Genomic DNA, 16543 nt, shown 5'->3' on the forward strand with positions numbered 1-16543 from the left:
CATATGTGGTACGTAAAAATCGGAGCTCTTATACAAAAGTTATACGCGAAAATGTGAAAGTTACTGTTCACGGTAAGTAGTATATATTTGAATTTCTACTGTTGGCCGATAACTTTTCTTCTCTTTCTCTCTCTCCTCCTCCCCCGCGTTTTTCTCTCTCCCTTCGGCGATCTGCAGCTCCGGCACTTCCTCGTTTTCCGGCCACCTGGTGGTGCAAGGTTGATATCAGTAGACTCGTCTCCTCCTCCTCCTCTTGACGTTGGCAGTGGTAACTCACGGCGGTTTGGCCAGAAAACGACGCATCGAGCGTTGGAAGTTTACTGTAGCAGTTTAAGTCAACGCCGTTTTCTTCCTATTCCGGCCACCCCAGACGATGAAGTTCGGTTCTTTGGAAGCGCCTTAGGATGTAGATGCTACCCCCTGAATCTTGTGCAGCGATTTGAAGCATGGAGGAAGAACTGAAGGCTGGAAGATTACGATCACTATTCACGGTTTGAGTTCAAGCTTCTCCTTAATTGTTGAGGTACTTCTAGTCGTTTCTGGATTTGTAGTAGTTGTGAAAGACGCTTAGAATGTTGAGTTGATGATGCTGGTAAAATTTGGTAGCCAGATATGGTGGTTGACCGGCGGCGCGTGGGGCCCACGTGCAGTCGTCTGTGGCGGCGCGTGAGGGCGCGTCCGGCCGTTCTTGGTGAGTTGTTTTAGTCTATTGAGTAGTTTATATTGTTACGAATTTATGGATAGATGGTTTGGTGGAAATTGGAGGAGGTTTGGATATTAATCGGAATTTCCGAAGTTCAATAGTTTGGTTATTGATTTATGAGAATTCCACTATCGGATTTCTCTCAGTTTTGCCCTAGAAACCTTCAATTAAAGAATTGGTGCAAATGATAAAGTTTTGGTGTTAATGGTGAAGTTTGGATTAAATTGGAAAAGAAATTGGAAGTTTGATTTAGGAGAATAAGATATTAGAATCGTATTTAATTGCCGAATCGTTATTCACGAATTATAATTGTGTACAGGGCGATATACCGAGCTATTGCTCGATGAAGGAATTCGTAGACGTGATCGCCTAAATAGTACTGTGAGTGGACATTTATTTTAAATTAAATGTGCATGCAGTATATTATTATTTTCCGATTGAGGTTTAATTTATTATTTGAATTGTTGAGTATTATGATTTTATGAGCTTGATTTCTTGAGATTTATTATGCTCTATGAGTTACGGGATTTTTAGTGGATTTCCTTCCCGAGGGCTTTCAATAGATTTTCAAGCTAATTATTTATGAGTTATTGAGTTGGGAAATGATTTTCGGGAAGTGACTGATTTAGAAAATATTATGAGAATTATTGATTTCGAATATCAGTTTTTATGATGATATACGAGTACGAACGATTTAGCAAATATTTGAGCATGATTGAATTATCGAGATTTATTGAGTTTTGAGCTCCACACTTATCAGCCTTGAGTTAGATTGAGATTTCTTTCTGAAAGCATTTATTGATTTACAGAGTATTTGTTTTCATGCTTTCGAGGATTTATTGAGATTTGAGTTAGCGAGATAGCGAGATAATCCTGAGTTATGCTCTCGGTGAATTGTTAATGATTTATTGAAGTAATATCGAGTTTCTTTCCGAAGGCAAGTAATTGAAAGAGGTTGTTTCCAGTTATTGAGGAGGCTATCAGTCAGCGCATGCATGCATTACCTAGTTGGCAGTCCCTTCTAAATAATAGTCTGGTTGGCAGTCCCTTCCAGACTACAGCCCGGTTGGCAGTCCCTTCCGATGCCTCACCTAGTTGGCAGTCCCTTCCAGATGACATGAGGTAGTTAGTCGGCTGTCCCGTCTACTACCTGTGGTTAGTTGGCAGCCCTTCTATCCATCGCCTCCTGTTCCGATTGGCAGTCCCTTCCGATGTGTCATCTGGGTGGCAGTCCCTCCCAGATGGCATGAGATGACTAGACAGCAGTCCTTTCTAGTCATCAAGCAAGCCTCTTGAAAATGATGTTTTAAAAAGGATTGAGGATCAGATTTTAAGAGATTGCAGTAAAGATGATGATTAAAAGTATTTCCAAGATTGTTACTACATGCGAGGTTTTAGAGAATAACTTGGGAAAGCATTAAGTTTTACTTATTCATTCGAAATTACTTATTTTTCATCCACTCACTCTAACGATTTTTAAATGTTTTCCCCTGGGCCCTTCGGTTTTAAATGCCCAATTTGCAGGCCAGTTTAGCTTGAAGTCGAGCGTACATGGGGTTAAGGCATAGCTGTCATAGCTTCCGCATTATAAGAGTATTGATCCTTTATCTTGTATTCTATTCTTTTGTACGCTTGTACACTAGATTGCTCTGATAACCCAGGATATTAATATTCTTAAGTTCAGAATTTTTTTGTGAAATGGGAGATGTTGTGTTACGGGGAGCAGGGTGGCTCCAGAAGATTAAGGGTGGATTATTTTAGAAGTATGAATGTCTTTCTACAGGTTTTAGGGTAGTCAACTTTTAGAGGGAGTTCCGCCAAATTTTTGGTAGAATTTCTTCTGAGGTGGGCCCCGCATGACCACTTTGGATTTCAAGGTGAAATCTGGAGCGGGTCCTGTCATATTGGATAAACTATGGTTTAGCCACCTTTGCATATAAGAAATTGAGTATAGAAAGTACTGTTTTGTGTGGCATTACTTTACCATTTTTGCACCTCAGCATTAGGGGTGTGCAAAACACGGTACAAACCGGCCAAACCGGTCAAAACCGACCGGTAAATATGGTTTGGTTAAGGTTTTTTAACTTTAAAAATTGAAAGCCGGTTCAATACCGAACCAAACCATTTATGAATTGGGTTGGTTTGGTTTCTCTTTTACTTAAACCGCGGAACCCGAACCGACCGGTATGTTTGAAATATAATAAGAAAAAGTGTTAAATATATATATATATATATATATATATTCATTTGTCCAGTCGTTGTAAGTAAGTTCTAAATATCTAATTATAACTTTATTCTCAAATGATATACTACCATATCAAATCTAATGCCCAAAGGCCTAGAAGTCTAATAAATAATCGCTACAATTAATTTGATTCTCTCATATCACATATCTCAATCTCTCATTCTCTAACCTTTAATACTACCCTATTAAGCTAGTATTTATAGCTAAGCCATCAAATAATTCAATCACTTTGAATCTATTCTAGATTTTAGTTTTTGAATATTAGTTTTGGACTTGATTATTGTATTTTAAATTTAGATTATGCTTATTTAATATAATTTTTATTATTTAGATTGAATTTTACTAGAATTTTTTTTTCATAAATAGTATGTTAATATAATATAGGTTAAAACCGCCTAACCGACCGAACCAAACCATCTTTAATTGGATTGGATTGGATTGGATCGGGTTAAGCTTTTTTTTTTTAATGATCGGTTGTCCAAAATGCTTAAACCACTCACTTTAGTATAAAGACGGTTTAGAGTCAAAACCGAATCAACCCAATCCGTGTGCAGCCCTACAGTCAGCATAGTGCTTAGGAGGCCATTACATTCATTCATTAAGATAACCATAGAACTTACTCCAACCAAGCTCAAGAGTGTCAGGTTTGCAGTGCAGACAAGAGAAACACAAACACAGTTCGATTGATTCACCCTGCTTTTGCTTCCAAAAGGACGGGCTGCCTGACTTCTGCCTTTGCCCTGAAAAAGCCATTGCTATTAAGCAAAGCAGGTCATTTAATGGTTTACCAAACACCAAATGGTACTTTGCTAAAAGCCCCCCCCAAACGCAGCCTAAATCGTTCGAACGGCCTTTGTATTTTACTATTTTTCGCTTCAGGATGTAGATATGTGTACACCTGATATCCATATGCCAAGTGCAGACACCTATATTTACATGAGCTCAAGATACAAAGAAACAAATTAGCACCTCACAATTGCAGCAGATCATTACTACGTAAAATCAGAAGCAGCAAAAAGAGTTCATTAGGAAAAAATAGAAATCTATCGGGTTCTTCCTTTCCAAACCCATTGCACATTTTCAAATCATAAGATATCATTAGATTACAGTTGACATGACAAGAAACAAATGACCACAGAATGAGAGGGCGGGTAAAAAAAATAACATTATACTGAATACATGTTGACACCTTATAAAAGAATATATCTATACGAAGAACCCTGTATGTCAATCAAACCACCTTATTTGGGTACTGAGACTTTAATCGAGTATCCATGGCTTCTTATAGAATGAAGTAAATTTTCTCTGTGAAATGTGAATGGTATTGAACTTGCTTCTTCCGCTTCTTCTATCGCTATTTCCCAGCCCTCCAAGAGATTGAATTGGTTTTTGGGTTTTCTATGTTCATCATCTAGAATTCTGGTTAGATGAATACCAGAGCTTTTTCTGGCAGATCAATATTTTCTCCTTCTCAACACTATACTCGGTATCTTCTTTGCGACATCCCCATCTCAACCCTTTGGCAATAGTTGCGACAGCATCCACAAAGTAGCTGGATTCCCGAATTATTGCATAGCCATTGGGGCGTAGGATGCGGTCCATCTCTAGGAGCACGTATTTCATTTCGCATCTGTGTGAACGTACAATCCATTAGAATCATTTATACCGTTGTATTCACAGTGAATGCTAACAGTAATTATCCATCATCAACTTTCAAAAATACATGAAAGGTGCCCCACAAAAGAAAATATACATGGATAATCCATCTGTTACCTGTGGCTTTCTGCAGTAAAGAGGCCATCAAGATGTAGAAGATCATAAGTTCGGGGATATGTAGAGAAAGCTTCGCACCTGCAAACCAGAAAACCATAAAATCAACACAAAAGACTACCTGATGACCAAATGAGAGGCATCAAAGGTATGCTATTCATGCACATCAAAGCTTCAATGATTATAAATCAATTTAAACTGACCAGTCATGGTATGTTCCAATAAGGCCCCGATCATAGACCACAGGCAGTGTATTTGCAGCGTAGGAAGAAACCACATTCATGACCCACAAGGGATCATCAATTGAGGCTGCTGCAAGCCCTCCATACACGGTATTCATGTCCATAACATTTCTGATCTTATCTGTTCCAACTGCTGGGAGCAACTTCTTGTAGTGCTGCAATCGTATCTTCCACTTGCCATCATCATGCTTCAGAGCACTAGCACTCCCACCATGAACATCAGAAATACGTTCTGGTGCAACATGCAACCGCTCTGGCCATTTAGGGATGGTGTCCAAAGACGACCTCTTGTGCTTTGGGTTTGGAACGACAACACAAGAGCGCAATGGAGTGTACCATGCTGAATCTGGTTCAAGACTATCATCACACTTTGCAGGATAGGTATCTGGTTCAGAGAGCTTATCATAGCAACTATTGTCTGACAACTTCTGCCAAACAGCAATATCATCCTTTTTGTTGTACAATTTGAAGCACAATGAAGTTAGCAGATCTTGCAACTTCTCGTAATCTGTTTTCTGGTCTTCTATAGTTGTGTTCCATCCACGCCAGCGGTTTTCATAGTTGACAGGTGGACCAGAGAGGACCCAGAAACCTCCAGGACGAAGTATGCGATGAACTTCTAGCAGGTAAATTCCACCTGGCAAAAGGATAATAGCAATTAACATTTAATACTAGTTTAACTGTCAGGAGCATATACACTAACATGAAAGTTCTACAAAACTGACATTAGAAATATCTCAGTACATGGTCAAAGCACGCTGAGAACCCTTATGTTAACTTCTGATGTATATGTTTCATATTGCTGAGCTAACAGGTAAAATGCACTACAGCCTTGTCAAAAGATCATGTGTACACTACTCCCACTCTGCTATTGCAGGCTAACATTTTATTGTTGGCCACTAAATCTCTGTATATTGAACTATAATGCCTAGAATGGAAAGACTGATAGCAATTGGATAGAGAAGTACCGAATTCTGTCCATGGGATAAGGCATCTAGAACAATGAGCCATATCAAATGACTTTGAGGGAAAAGGAAGCCTCTGAGTGGAAATGATGCCAAGGACTGCTGGAATTCCACGTTCCAATGCGAACTGTACTTGAGCTTCATGATTATCTCTTGGTGCAAGAGATACAGTTAAAATCCCACGATCTAACAAATCACCTCCCCAACTTGCAACCTAGAAATTAATCAATTAAACAGATTAACTGATGTACCTTCTCAGAAACAGAATTACTTGTAAGAGACATAAATGTTTCTTGTAAACAGCTAACGCAACATTAAAAAATTGATTATTATTTGGCTACAGGTTGAATTCAACTCACATGTTTGACTAAATTATGCTTACATAAGTACCAAGTAAATACTGAGGGCAGTATTTGTTCACCCACCAGCAAGTTTCATTTTTTTATGTGAACATGATAAAATCCGGAAATTTTAAAAGATGAAATTGGACTCACCCCACAACCAGTGTCGATGGCAGTTCGAATAGTGCCATCTTTCATTTCTGGAATAAGATCTTGCATTAAATCAACATATGCAGAAACACCTTTAGGAAACATAGTTCCCCCACCAGGAAAAAGAAACTTGTCTCCTTCTTTTCTCAGCCAATTCTGATTAGATTTCTGCTTGTTAATCCAATCATATGGCACATTCCTGAAATGAGATCCATAAGGTAAAGTCAGACAGACAAACTTACCAAATAGAACCATTCTTTCATGTACTGCAACATATAGAAGTTTAAAACAGTAATTTGAGCTTACAATACATAGTCGTTTGATATAAACATACTATTGAAATATTTACCTGTACCAACATTTATCCCGGCTATTTGGCCACTTGATTGGAGACTTGTATCCATCTGGAGGTGGAACTAGGCATTCTTTCCTTTCAAATACTGGAGGGCAGTGGCGTTCCATGAAGGTAAGCCGATGAACACCATACTTCCGCCACCTCTGTACAATAAACATGGATCACTGTCACAATTTGAAACACATCTAGAATTTCAAAGATTACACAAAAGCCCGCAGCACCATAAATTCAATGATTAAGGGCATACCCTTGGATCTGTGCAAGGAGTGTAGTCTTGATAGTCGGCACTGCATTCAGGGAAGGACACAGCTTTTATCTGGAGAGGGGCCGCCAGTGACTCCTTAGCAGATGGAACTGCAATCTTGACACCATTAGTCTCCAATCTGGTCTTCTCAGAGCAGAAGATTCCACCAAGATAGAATGAAAACCCGCATAGCAAGAAAAAGGGTACTGCCAACTGTAAAACCCTGGAGCTTTTCTCCTGCGCACCCGGTTTTGCTTCTTTATTATACTTCATGGATTTGGAAAGCTACTAACTATCTGCAGGAGGTACAAGGCAGACATTACAAATCATTCACCACAAAAGCAGAGGAAAAACAATTCAAGTAGCAAGCATAAAACATAATGCCCTGAATCACATATCCCGATCCCTGAATCAGAGACACTTAAACTAGACTCCATCTTGTGAAAATGAGTACTAAATGCATCAAACTTCAACATCACATATTCCATTGGTCTACATTTCTCAGACAAAGTCACAGAGAGACTGATCCATACAAGCCTCATCTACATCACAGCATACGTGTTACTAAAAGAAACCCATCAAACATGGGAGCGCAACATAAGATGTGGAATCACACACAGTGGAGAGTTTGTGTCAATTTCCTGAATAGATCCAGATCCCAGCTCAGGAATAACAAACATACCTACTCCATCCAAGAACTAGCTTCCAAGAGAGAACACTAGAGAAATATGAATACAAAAAAAATTAACCTAGTGGTGAAATGTAAACTAGTAGTGACTGCCTGCCGATCGCTTAAACTATAAGATCTTGATGGCAACTACCGACACTTTCAACTTCCCTCCTTTTTATGTCTCTCACATGACTATGGGCCCATCGACCTCTGCCGTCCCTGATAATCCGGCCCCCCTCTCTCTCTCTCAACTCACCAAGTCAGAAAAGGCCAAAGCAGCAGGGACTCTCTTTACAGCCATCATCAGACTAGAGAAATTTAAAGTGGGGAAGAAAGAAAGAAAGAAAGAAAAAAAAGCATAAAGCAATTTCCATCATTTCCTTGAAGCGTAAGAAAAGTTTTTTATGCATGATTCCATCGCCAATCAGCTGCTTTCTTTCCACATCATTGAGCGTGAAGAAACAAACCCACAAAAAAAACACAGCTTGAACCTCTCTGAAACAGAGCAACCAAGACTTGATACAAAGAACAATCTCACCCAGCATTGATTGTGAACACGAATCAAGCCAGCAAAAACTAGAGTTTGAAAAAACAAAAGAAAAACGAGCATTTGCTAAACAAGTTGGGGTGGTGATCATCATCCCAACAATATAGTAAAAACGAAAGAGAGAAAGAAGTATGACTGTCCAAAACCCAGATCCAATGCTTAAAACAAAGAAAAACCCATGATTGAAGATGATGAATGACGAAATGGCGGACCCAAAAAGACCAAAGAACAGAAGCAAAACGATGATGGGAGATCTGACAGAGCCAGTAGCACCAGAGTAATAATACACAGTGAGAGAGCCAGTTAGAGTAACAGAACAAAGTACACAGAAGAAGAAGAAGGAGGAGGAGGAGCAGTACCTTTCTATCTAACCTGAATCAAAATAATACAAGAAAAAAAGGGTGAATCCCAGTCTCCTCTTCTTCCTCCCTGCAACCAATCGTGAAAACCCAATTTAAAACGGGTTTAACGGAGCAGATTGAGAGAGGGGAGACGGGATATGGGCAATAACCCAACAAAGCGATTTATATAGATAACGACTTAGCTTCGCTGTACCTGCCCTCCCCCCCTTCTTTTTCCTTTTTTTTTTTTTTTTGTTCTGTGAGCTTCGCAGCTGTTTTTTTTTGTTTTCTGGTGGTAACTTCATTTTCTGTGTCTTTCCTCTCCTCAGTTTTAACCTTTTTAGAACCCAAAATATCTCATTTGACGTCTTTCAATGCCGTTGATCGTACCAGAAAACCTGAATTTTGAACGGAAAATGTGAGTTTTCAACGCAAATGTGTTTTTAATCCCCTCCTCCTCGCCGCCTTGTCTTGTTTAGATTTTTTGTTTCAGAGTCATTATGTGATAAGTCGTTATGTAATATTGCTACATTGTTAATGATATTGGTGTTTTTCTCAAAAACAAAATTGTCAAAAATAGCAAAAAAAAAAAAATTAAACAAAGTCATTTCAGGCCATAACTGATGCTAACCTTAAAGAAATAACAAAATCAACAATAGGAAAACAATAAAAAAGAGTCTAGCAATAGACGATCGAAAGATCTCACATCAGAATAGTAATAAAAGATAATATAACTTATAAGTGAATAGATAACTAAAAAAGATTTTTAGTTAAAACTCAACACTTAATAGATGGTTAAGTTTGGAAAATATTGATGTAGTAGTGAGCCACGAGCTATGTTTATCGCTATTAAACAGGACATCGGAGTGGAATATCTTTTCCAATACAAGTCACGGTTGTCATTGTCTAACAATTAGTACATGCATAACGTGTTAATTTCACATACTAACCATCATCAAGTCGACACAAACTAGTGTCAACGAGCCCACCTTCTTCCATTGGTGTGCATGAGGTCCAAAAAGTAGTAGATATGCCATAAACTAGTACCCCATATGCCAATGGGATTCAACTTCATGACTTTACAAGGTTGGTTTTACAAATAACCAATATGCCAATTCACCGGTTTTTTTCATCTAGACCCTACCTTTACCTTTCATTGATCCTAGTGAAATTTGAAACCCTCAGCTCCACAATATTAGTTAGTTAGTTTTTTCCTCCTCTTAATAATAGAATTTGTCATTTTCCACTAAAGAAAATACGAGTGAAGAATCTTTTTTTTTTTTTTTTGCATGTTCCTTTTTTTTTTTGGGTGATTCTAATTGAACCTCCAAATTTAATATTTGGACCTCCAACTTTTTTCAATTATTGATAGACTTTGTCATGTTATATGAAAAGACAAATAAGGACAAAGAGAGAAAAATGGAAAGATAAATAAATAAATACTCTTCATACCTTCTCCAACCAAATATAACATTAAATTAAATTGGTTTTTTTTTTCCCCGAAATTGCCTTATATTGCCTATATAGTTTTATAATTTACCCAAAACAATTAAGTAAAAATAATAATTTCTATACATGGCCCAACATTTAATACAAAAATAAATTCAAAACAATCTGATTTGGAGTTTTTTTAAACTAAATTAATTGAATATTATGATATAGTTATTACTTGATCTTCCAACCGAAAACCCTTGAAATTCTTCTTTTAGCAAATTCAAAAGGATTCCAATAACATATCAAGATCGAGAACCAACCCTCTGATTAATTTTGGTGGAGGAGAGACCTACTCATAAGAGAGCAATATCATGTGTTTTTGATTCATTCTTCTTCTTGTGGTTGAAGATAGATATAAAAAGTAGAGTAACAGATTGTTATATCTCATGTTCAAGGGCGTTTTGGTAAAATTAAAGAGGTCTACTTAGCTTTTTAAGTATTCTAAAAAGTAAATTAGAGGTGTACTAAGCAAAGGAGGTCTAAATAGCAAATTTTAAGGTCCAACTAGAACCACCCTTTTTTTTTTTTAAATTTTTTTTTTATATGCACAAGTGTGATTGCGATTTTTTTCCGTATGTCGGCTAGTAAACTTGTGTTTACAATTATTTTACCTTGTAAATTCATTTGCTTACGTTACACTAAAGATTCTGCTTGGAATAATCCAAGATTGGATAAAGCTTTAGGTTCTTTATCTTTTTCTTTTATCTTTTCATTTTCTTTTTCCTCCACCAAGCAACAATAAATTCTTCCTTGATGAATAATACCCTCTTTTCCATATTTTCTCAAGCTAGTTAACCCCAAGTTTTACACCAATTGGTTTACCCGACTAGATAGTCGGTGATATTTACTGCAGATTGAAGTTGCGTAAACCAATGGAAACCAGTGCAATAATACTATTTCCAAGTCAAACCGAAGTTTATATTCCTGGGTTTACAAAAGTGTCGGTAACAAAAGGAATACAATTAACCACACCCGAAACGACGTCTGTTCAACTCTTATTTTCGGGCCAAATTGCATTACTATAATATCGTCTTTGGTATTTGTGGAGAAGCGAGGTCAACTATATATATATATATATATATATATATATATATATATATATATTTCTGAGGAAGTGCGGTGGGGATTCAAGAGCACAAAGCCACGAAGTCAGAAAATCACAAGGTTTTTGACTATCTTTAATGCAAAACTACTCCCTCATTCAATCATCATATGTCACCTTCAGTACAGCCAACGTTATTTTCCTTTATTTCTGAAATCTGAACCCCATTTTTCATTGATGATAGGTCAGTTAGAAGCCATTATTGAAAATAACGTTGAAAAGTTTGGTCTTTTAGCAGACCCATACGTAGTGCTTGACTCACCGTCTAGGAAAACCCAAGATAGTTTTACTTGGGACTTTGGGAGGGCAATGGTTTCATTTTCATCGATGAGAATATTGTTGGACGCAACCAACCAACCAATGGCGCCTTACGATTGCATGTTGTCGTGTTTGCGATAATCAAGGAGCTAGATGCATGTCTTTGTGATCTTCTATATGTTTCACGTTCAAAAGGAATAATGCAGAGCCAACTCGAAAGCTTTGTGATGGAGGAGAGAGTATAAAAAAACAACACCCTAAGTTTGTTCCGGGCTCCTCGTTTCGTCCAACAATTTTAGGCATCGTGTGCATGGCGACGAGGAGCTCTCCTTGTAATTTATTACTATACTGGTTGATCGAGTATATATTTGTGTTAACATGTTTGGCTTCACCTCGCTTTGTATCGTGGCGAACGGAGAAATTACCATATCGAAGAGAGTAATTGGCTAGAGGCAATCAAAACTAGGGCTGGGCACGGGCCGGGCCCACCTAATATTTCACTGGGCTCGGAACCGGCCCGTTTGTTACGGTTCGGGCCTAAAGCCCGTTTTGGCACTTACAAGGACCGGCCCGAGACCGGCCCGTTTACTTTCGGGCCGGGCTTCCGGGCTTTTGGGCCCAAATACAAGCTTTTTTCTTTACTCTCTGCCCACATATATAATCCACATTCCATTAATTTCATGATTTCAACAAGTTGAAGTTCAACACAGTATGCATATCCAAAATTCAACCTGCACATTCAAATATCCAAATATGTAGAGTTCATTATCTAAATTCAAATACAAGAAGGCAAGAATATTGATTGAAATCAAATACAAAGTCCAATTCAACACACAGTCCCAATTCAAATACAAAGCACTCACAGTCCCAATTCAAATACAGACTTACAAAGTCCCAATTCAAATACAAAGCTGCAATTCAAGTACAAAGTCCCAATTCAAATACAAAGTTGCAATTGAAATAGAAAGTCCAAATTGGAAGAAGCAATTCAGCAGTTTTTCTTTTCTCCAATCTTCTAAGCATTCAGCAGCTATTCAGCAAAGCCTTCCATCAATTGGCAATCATGATCCCTACACCAGCCAATATACAAAAAGTCAAAAACTATCAACCAGTTACTCAATAGAGTGAAGACAGATCAAAACTGGAGCATCCCAGAACTAGAGCAGAAGTTTAAAATAAAGTGAAGACAAATCAAACTTGACATCAGTTTATGATAATATCGCAGAGAACATAATAATCAGTTTGTAAGAATATTGATAATATCACCTGACTTAGGCTTACAGAGTTACAGATTTACGAGCCCAAGAACTTAGGCTTACAGAGTTACAGATTTACGAGCCATAGTTGTTATACATTGAGTTACAGAGTTACAGAAACAATTGTAATTAATTACTTCAAAAGAATGAATCTTTTTGCACATAAAACTCAACCCAATACTTCCCAGAAGTCACAACGAGTTTGTATATTTGAGAAAAAGGACGAGAAGAAGGGAGATGAATTTTTACCTTCAGAATGGAAGGAATCAGACTATCAGTTCGAAGGAGAACACCTCCAGAGCCACCAGTTCGAAGAAGAACACCTTCACAAACTCACAGCTTGATGTGAAAAGAGAGAGAGAGAGAGAGAGAGAGAGAGAGAGAGTGAGTCTCGGCGTTGGTGGATATGGCAGAGGCGGAGGCACTGGGTTCAGATCGGAGGCGTTGGGTTCAGATCGGGTTCAGGCGGCCTCTCTACTCTCTAGGTTCAGATTGGGTTTGCGGGCTCTCGGCGTCTCGCAGTGCAAGTGAAGTGGAGAGAGAGAGAGTGAGTCTCGGCGTTGGTGGATATGACAAAGGCGGAGGCGCTGGGTTTAGATCGGGTTCAGGCGGTCTCTCTACTCTCTAGGTTCAGATTGGGTTTGCAGGCTCTCGGCGTCTCGCAGTGCAGGTGAAGTGGAGAGAGAGAGAGAGAGAGAGAGAGAGAGAGAGAGAGAGAGAGAGAGAGAGAGAGAGAGAGAGAGAGAGAGAGAGAGAGAGAGAGAGAGAGAGAGAGAGTGAGTCTCGGAGTTGGTGGATATGGCAGAGGCGGAGGCGGAGGCACTGGGTTCAGATAGGGTTTGGCCGTTTGGGAAGGACTGTGATTGAAGGTGAAGGAGGCGGCCTCTACTCTCTAGGTTCAGATCGGGTTTGAAGAAATGGCTGAGACTGATTAGGTTAGTCGTATTGGACTTTAGGTGTTTGAGTGAGGAACAATTTGGTGTATCTGATCCTATAGTAGAAATTCTAAGCCTTATATGAGGTCCAATAATATATGGACATATGTATCCTTTTAACTTAGACGGGCCTAAACGGGCTTTCCTAACTTTGAATGGCAGGGCCCGGCCCGAACCGTATCTTTGAAAGTGCAAGCCCGGCCCGAATAGTTTTGGTGATAAAAAAAAGTTCGGGTCGGGCTTTGACAGGCCAGTCCAGATTTGCGGGTTTTCGGGTTTAAATGCCCAGCCCTAATCAAAACTTGACCGATGAAATGTCAAGTTAGGTAATGACTCTTTCATAGTTTCATTGAACCTCTAGCTTGGTTCAAAAAGGCAACCGCATTGTATGTTTCAAATTCATAATTATAATGATGTGTTTGGCTTGCTCAAGTTGCCTCAAAATTGAGTTTGTCCTGCTCTCATAAGTCACAACAACCAAGTTATGGATCGAAGAATTGGGTTGATGTTTTTATAGGATGGATTCTGTGAGAATCTGAGATCTACGGCTCCAGTGGGTTCCTTTAACCGGCCAAGCCATTGCCTATGAGTCGCCGGCTCATTCTTTAACAGGCACGCAGCAAAGGCCAACGCTCCTCCCACTGCGTAGGGAAAAATTCTTAGGTTCACCCTAGGGTGAATGAGCAAATTCACTCTCTCTTGCGATTAACGCATAATAACTTCATAATTTTCTAATCCAACCATTCATGTTGTATAACGTAATATAAAGAATAACTCTGTAAAAAATCAATCAAATTGAAGACCTTTTTTTTTTATAGGGGAAACTAAATTCATTGACTTAATGGTCGTTACAATCAACGTTTATAATCTCCTCCACACTCAGGAGGGAAATGAAACAAATTCAGAGAAAACGAAGACTGCTTCGCTTCTTGAGCTAACCTATGTGCCACCGAGTTTTCCTGGCGTCTCACATGGCAAACCTGAGCAGAAGATGCTGCCTGTAGAAGCTCCCTAAGATCATGGATAAGAAAACCCAGATCAGATTGATCAAGGGCCTGGTTTGTCACCGCTTGTACTAGGACTTGACAGTCCGTCTCCACTATTAGAGGTACAAAGCCATTAGAAATGGCAAACTGTAATCCCAAAAGCAAAGCTAGTAGTTCAGCATGCCTTGCTGAACTTGTGACCGGAATTGTATGACGAAAACCCCCAAGACAAGTTCCCTCAAAGTCCCGAAAAATACCTCCAAGGCCTGCCTTCCCATTTGCATTACAAAAGGCACCATCCACATTTAATTTAACCATCCCCACTGGGGGTTTACTCCATCTTACATTCAACACCGTTGTTCAAGCCCGGGGTGAAAAATTTGCAGCTTTGTATTCTTCCCACCAACCTAAGGTCATGGGAACAACCTCCGAAGCCAATCTAGGAGCATGGCTCCATACTTTGTCATTGCGGTTGCGCCAAGTAGCCCAAATCAACATCAGCAAAGAAGCAAAGGTGATAGGAGACTGAGAGTAAGAAGTTTCTAACCAGTCAGCAACAGTTGATGTGGATGCTAAGCTAGGGAGATTCGCCAGTTGCAAAAAAGACTTGGCATGAGTGCAATCCCGTAATGCATGTAGAGGGGATTCAACTTCCTCTTCACAGAATGGGCATTGGGTATCAAGATCAATACCACGCTCGCTAAGCCGATCGACTCCGTGTAGGTAGGATATTAGAAGCAGCCTTCCACACACAAATTTTTACCTTCCCAGGTACTTGAGCTTTCCAAATTTGATTCCAGAGCTTGGAACTAGGATTGTGGTCAGTAGTAAGCTCCCCCAATATTCTACCTCTCGCAATATGGTAGGCGGATTTAATAGTAAACCTCCCTTTTTTATCACTACTCCAAATCCACCTATCTCCATGAGCTCTAGGGCTAAGTGGTATAGCTAATATTTTTTGAACAATGTGCATAGGGAATACATGTAGTGGCGGAGCGAGAATTTTGAATTTACTGGGGCACAAAAAGATTAACCACTATAATATATAACTTGACATGTTCATCTTCTCCAACACCCACCATGCATTCAAATATGAAATTTAAAGCTAATCTATAGAATCATTTAGTGTCTCTCGCAGCAAAGATATTAACTTTTCCCTTGATCTCTATCCAACTACAGCCCGGATTCTATTTCAAACCTCGCCGATCAATCCTCTCCCCCAACTTCTTCACCTCTTCCCACTTTTCTGCCTCTGCATAATATTTGCTAGAAGTAACCCAGTGTTTTCTGGCTCTAGCTCAAAGACATGCTCTGCAACTTTCTCTGCTAGTTTCACATCATGGTGAATCCTACAACGGTACAAGTGTAACCACAGAGCAAGGAACCCCAGATTGTGGCATCTGGCTCAATTGGCATCATGTTAATAAATTTATATAGCCTTGGTTAGATTCCCAGTGCGAGCAAGAAGATCTACCATGCAAGCATAATGCTCCAACATGGGCTCGATTAATTTTGTAATCATTTCTCATAATATCAAAGAATCTCCATCCTTCCTGAACTAATCCAGAATGACTACAAGCATAAAGTATAGAGATGAAGCATGGTGGGTGTTGGAGAAGTCTGAAGCTAATCTGAAGCAGTAAATATATGTATGATATCTACAAATATTTTTTGTTCGTTTAGTTAACTGGGGCACAGGACCCAATTAGTTCCTTAGTGGCTCCGCGCCTGAATACATGGACGGTTCATTATAGTATTAGTAAGTGTTGTTAGAACCATCCATTTGTTTGATTCAATTAGATAATTAAATGATTTCCGATTCGATTGATTTTTTACAGAGATGATCTTTAAAGGATAATTTAATATATAGACCATTGGATTATAAATTTATTAAGTAAAAATATGTTAATCGACAACTAGTGTGAATATGCCAATTCAC

General features: G+C 39.0%; 1 protein-coding gene across 3 annotated transcripts; it reads right to left on the reverse strand.

Moving 5' to 3' along the window:
• Window positions 1-3953: 3953 nt before the first annotated feature.
• LOC112176847 (probable methyltransferase PMT20) lies at window positions 3954-8748 on the reverse strand. Of its 3 annotated transcripts, XM_040510863.1 has the most exons (9): window positions 8592-8748; window positions 7019-7311; window positions 6766-6914; window positions 6420-6615; window positions 5929-6139; window positions 4922-5597; window positions 4722-4799; window positions 4384-4578; window positions 3954-4315 (listed from the first exon to the last, which is right to left on the reverse strand). In XM_040510863.1, the coding sequence occupies exons 2-9, from the start codon at window positions 7286-7288 to the stop codon at window positions 4303-4305; spliced, it is 1788 nt and encodes a 595-aa protein (XP_040366797.1). In that variant the 5' UTR covers window positions 7289-7311; window positions 8592-8748; the 3' UTR covers window positions 3954-4302. The 3 variants fall into 3 exon arrangements, with proteins under 3 accessions (XP_040366797.1, XP_024170705.1, XP_024170707.1); XM_024314937.2 differs by having other exon boundaries at window positions 3954-4578; XM_024314939.2 differs by lacking the exon at window positions 8592-8748 and adding an exon at window positions 7698-8004 and having other exon boundaries at window positions 3954-4578.
• Window positions 8749-16543: the final 7795 nt, after the last annotated feature.

The sequence above is a fragment of the Rosa chinensis genome, chromosome 7, assembly GCF_002994745.2.
Source record: "Rosa chinensis cultivar Old Blush chromosome 7, RchiOBHm-V2, whole genome shotgun sequence".
In the NCBI taxonomy this organism is placed as follows: domain Eukaryota; kingdom Viridiplantae; phylum Streptophyta; class Magnoliopsida; order Rosales; family Rosaceae; genus Rosa; species Rosa chinensis.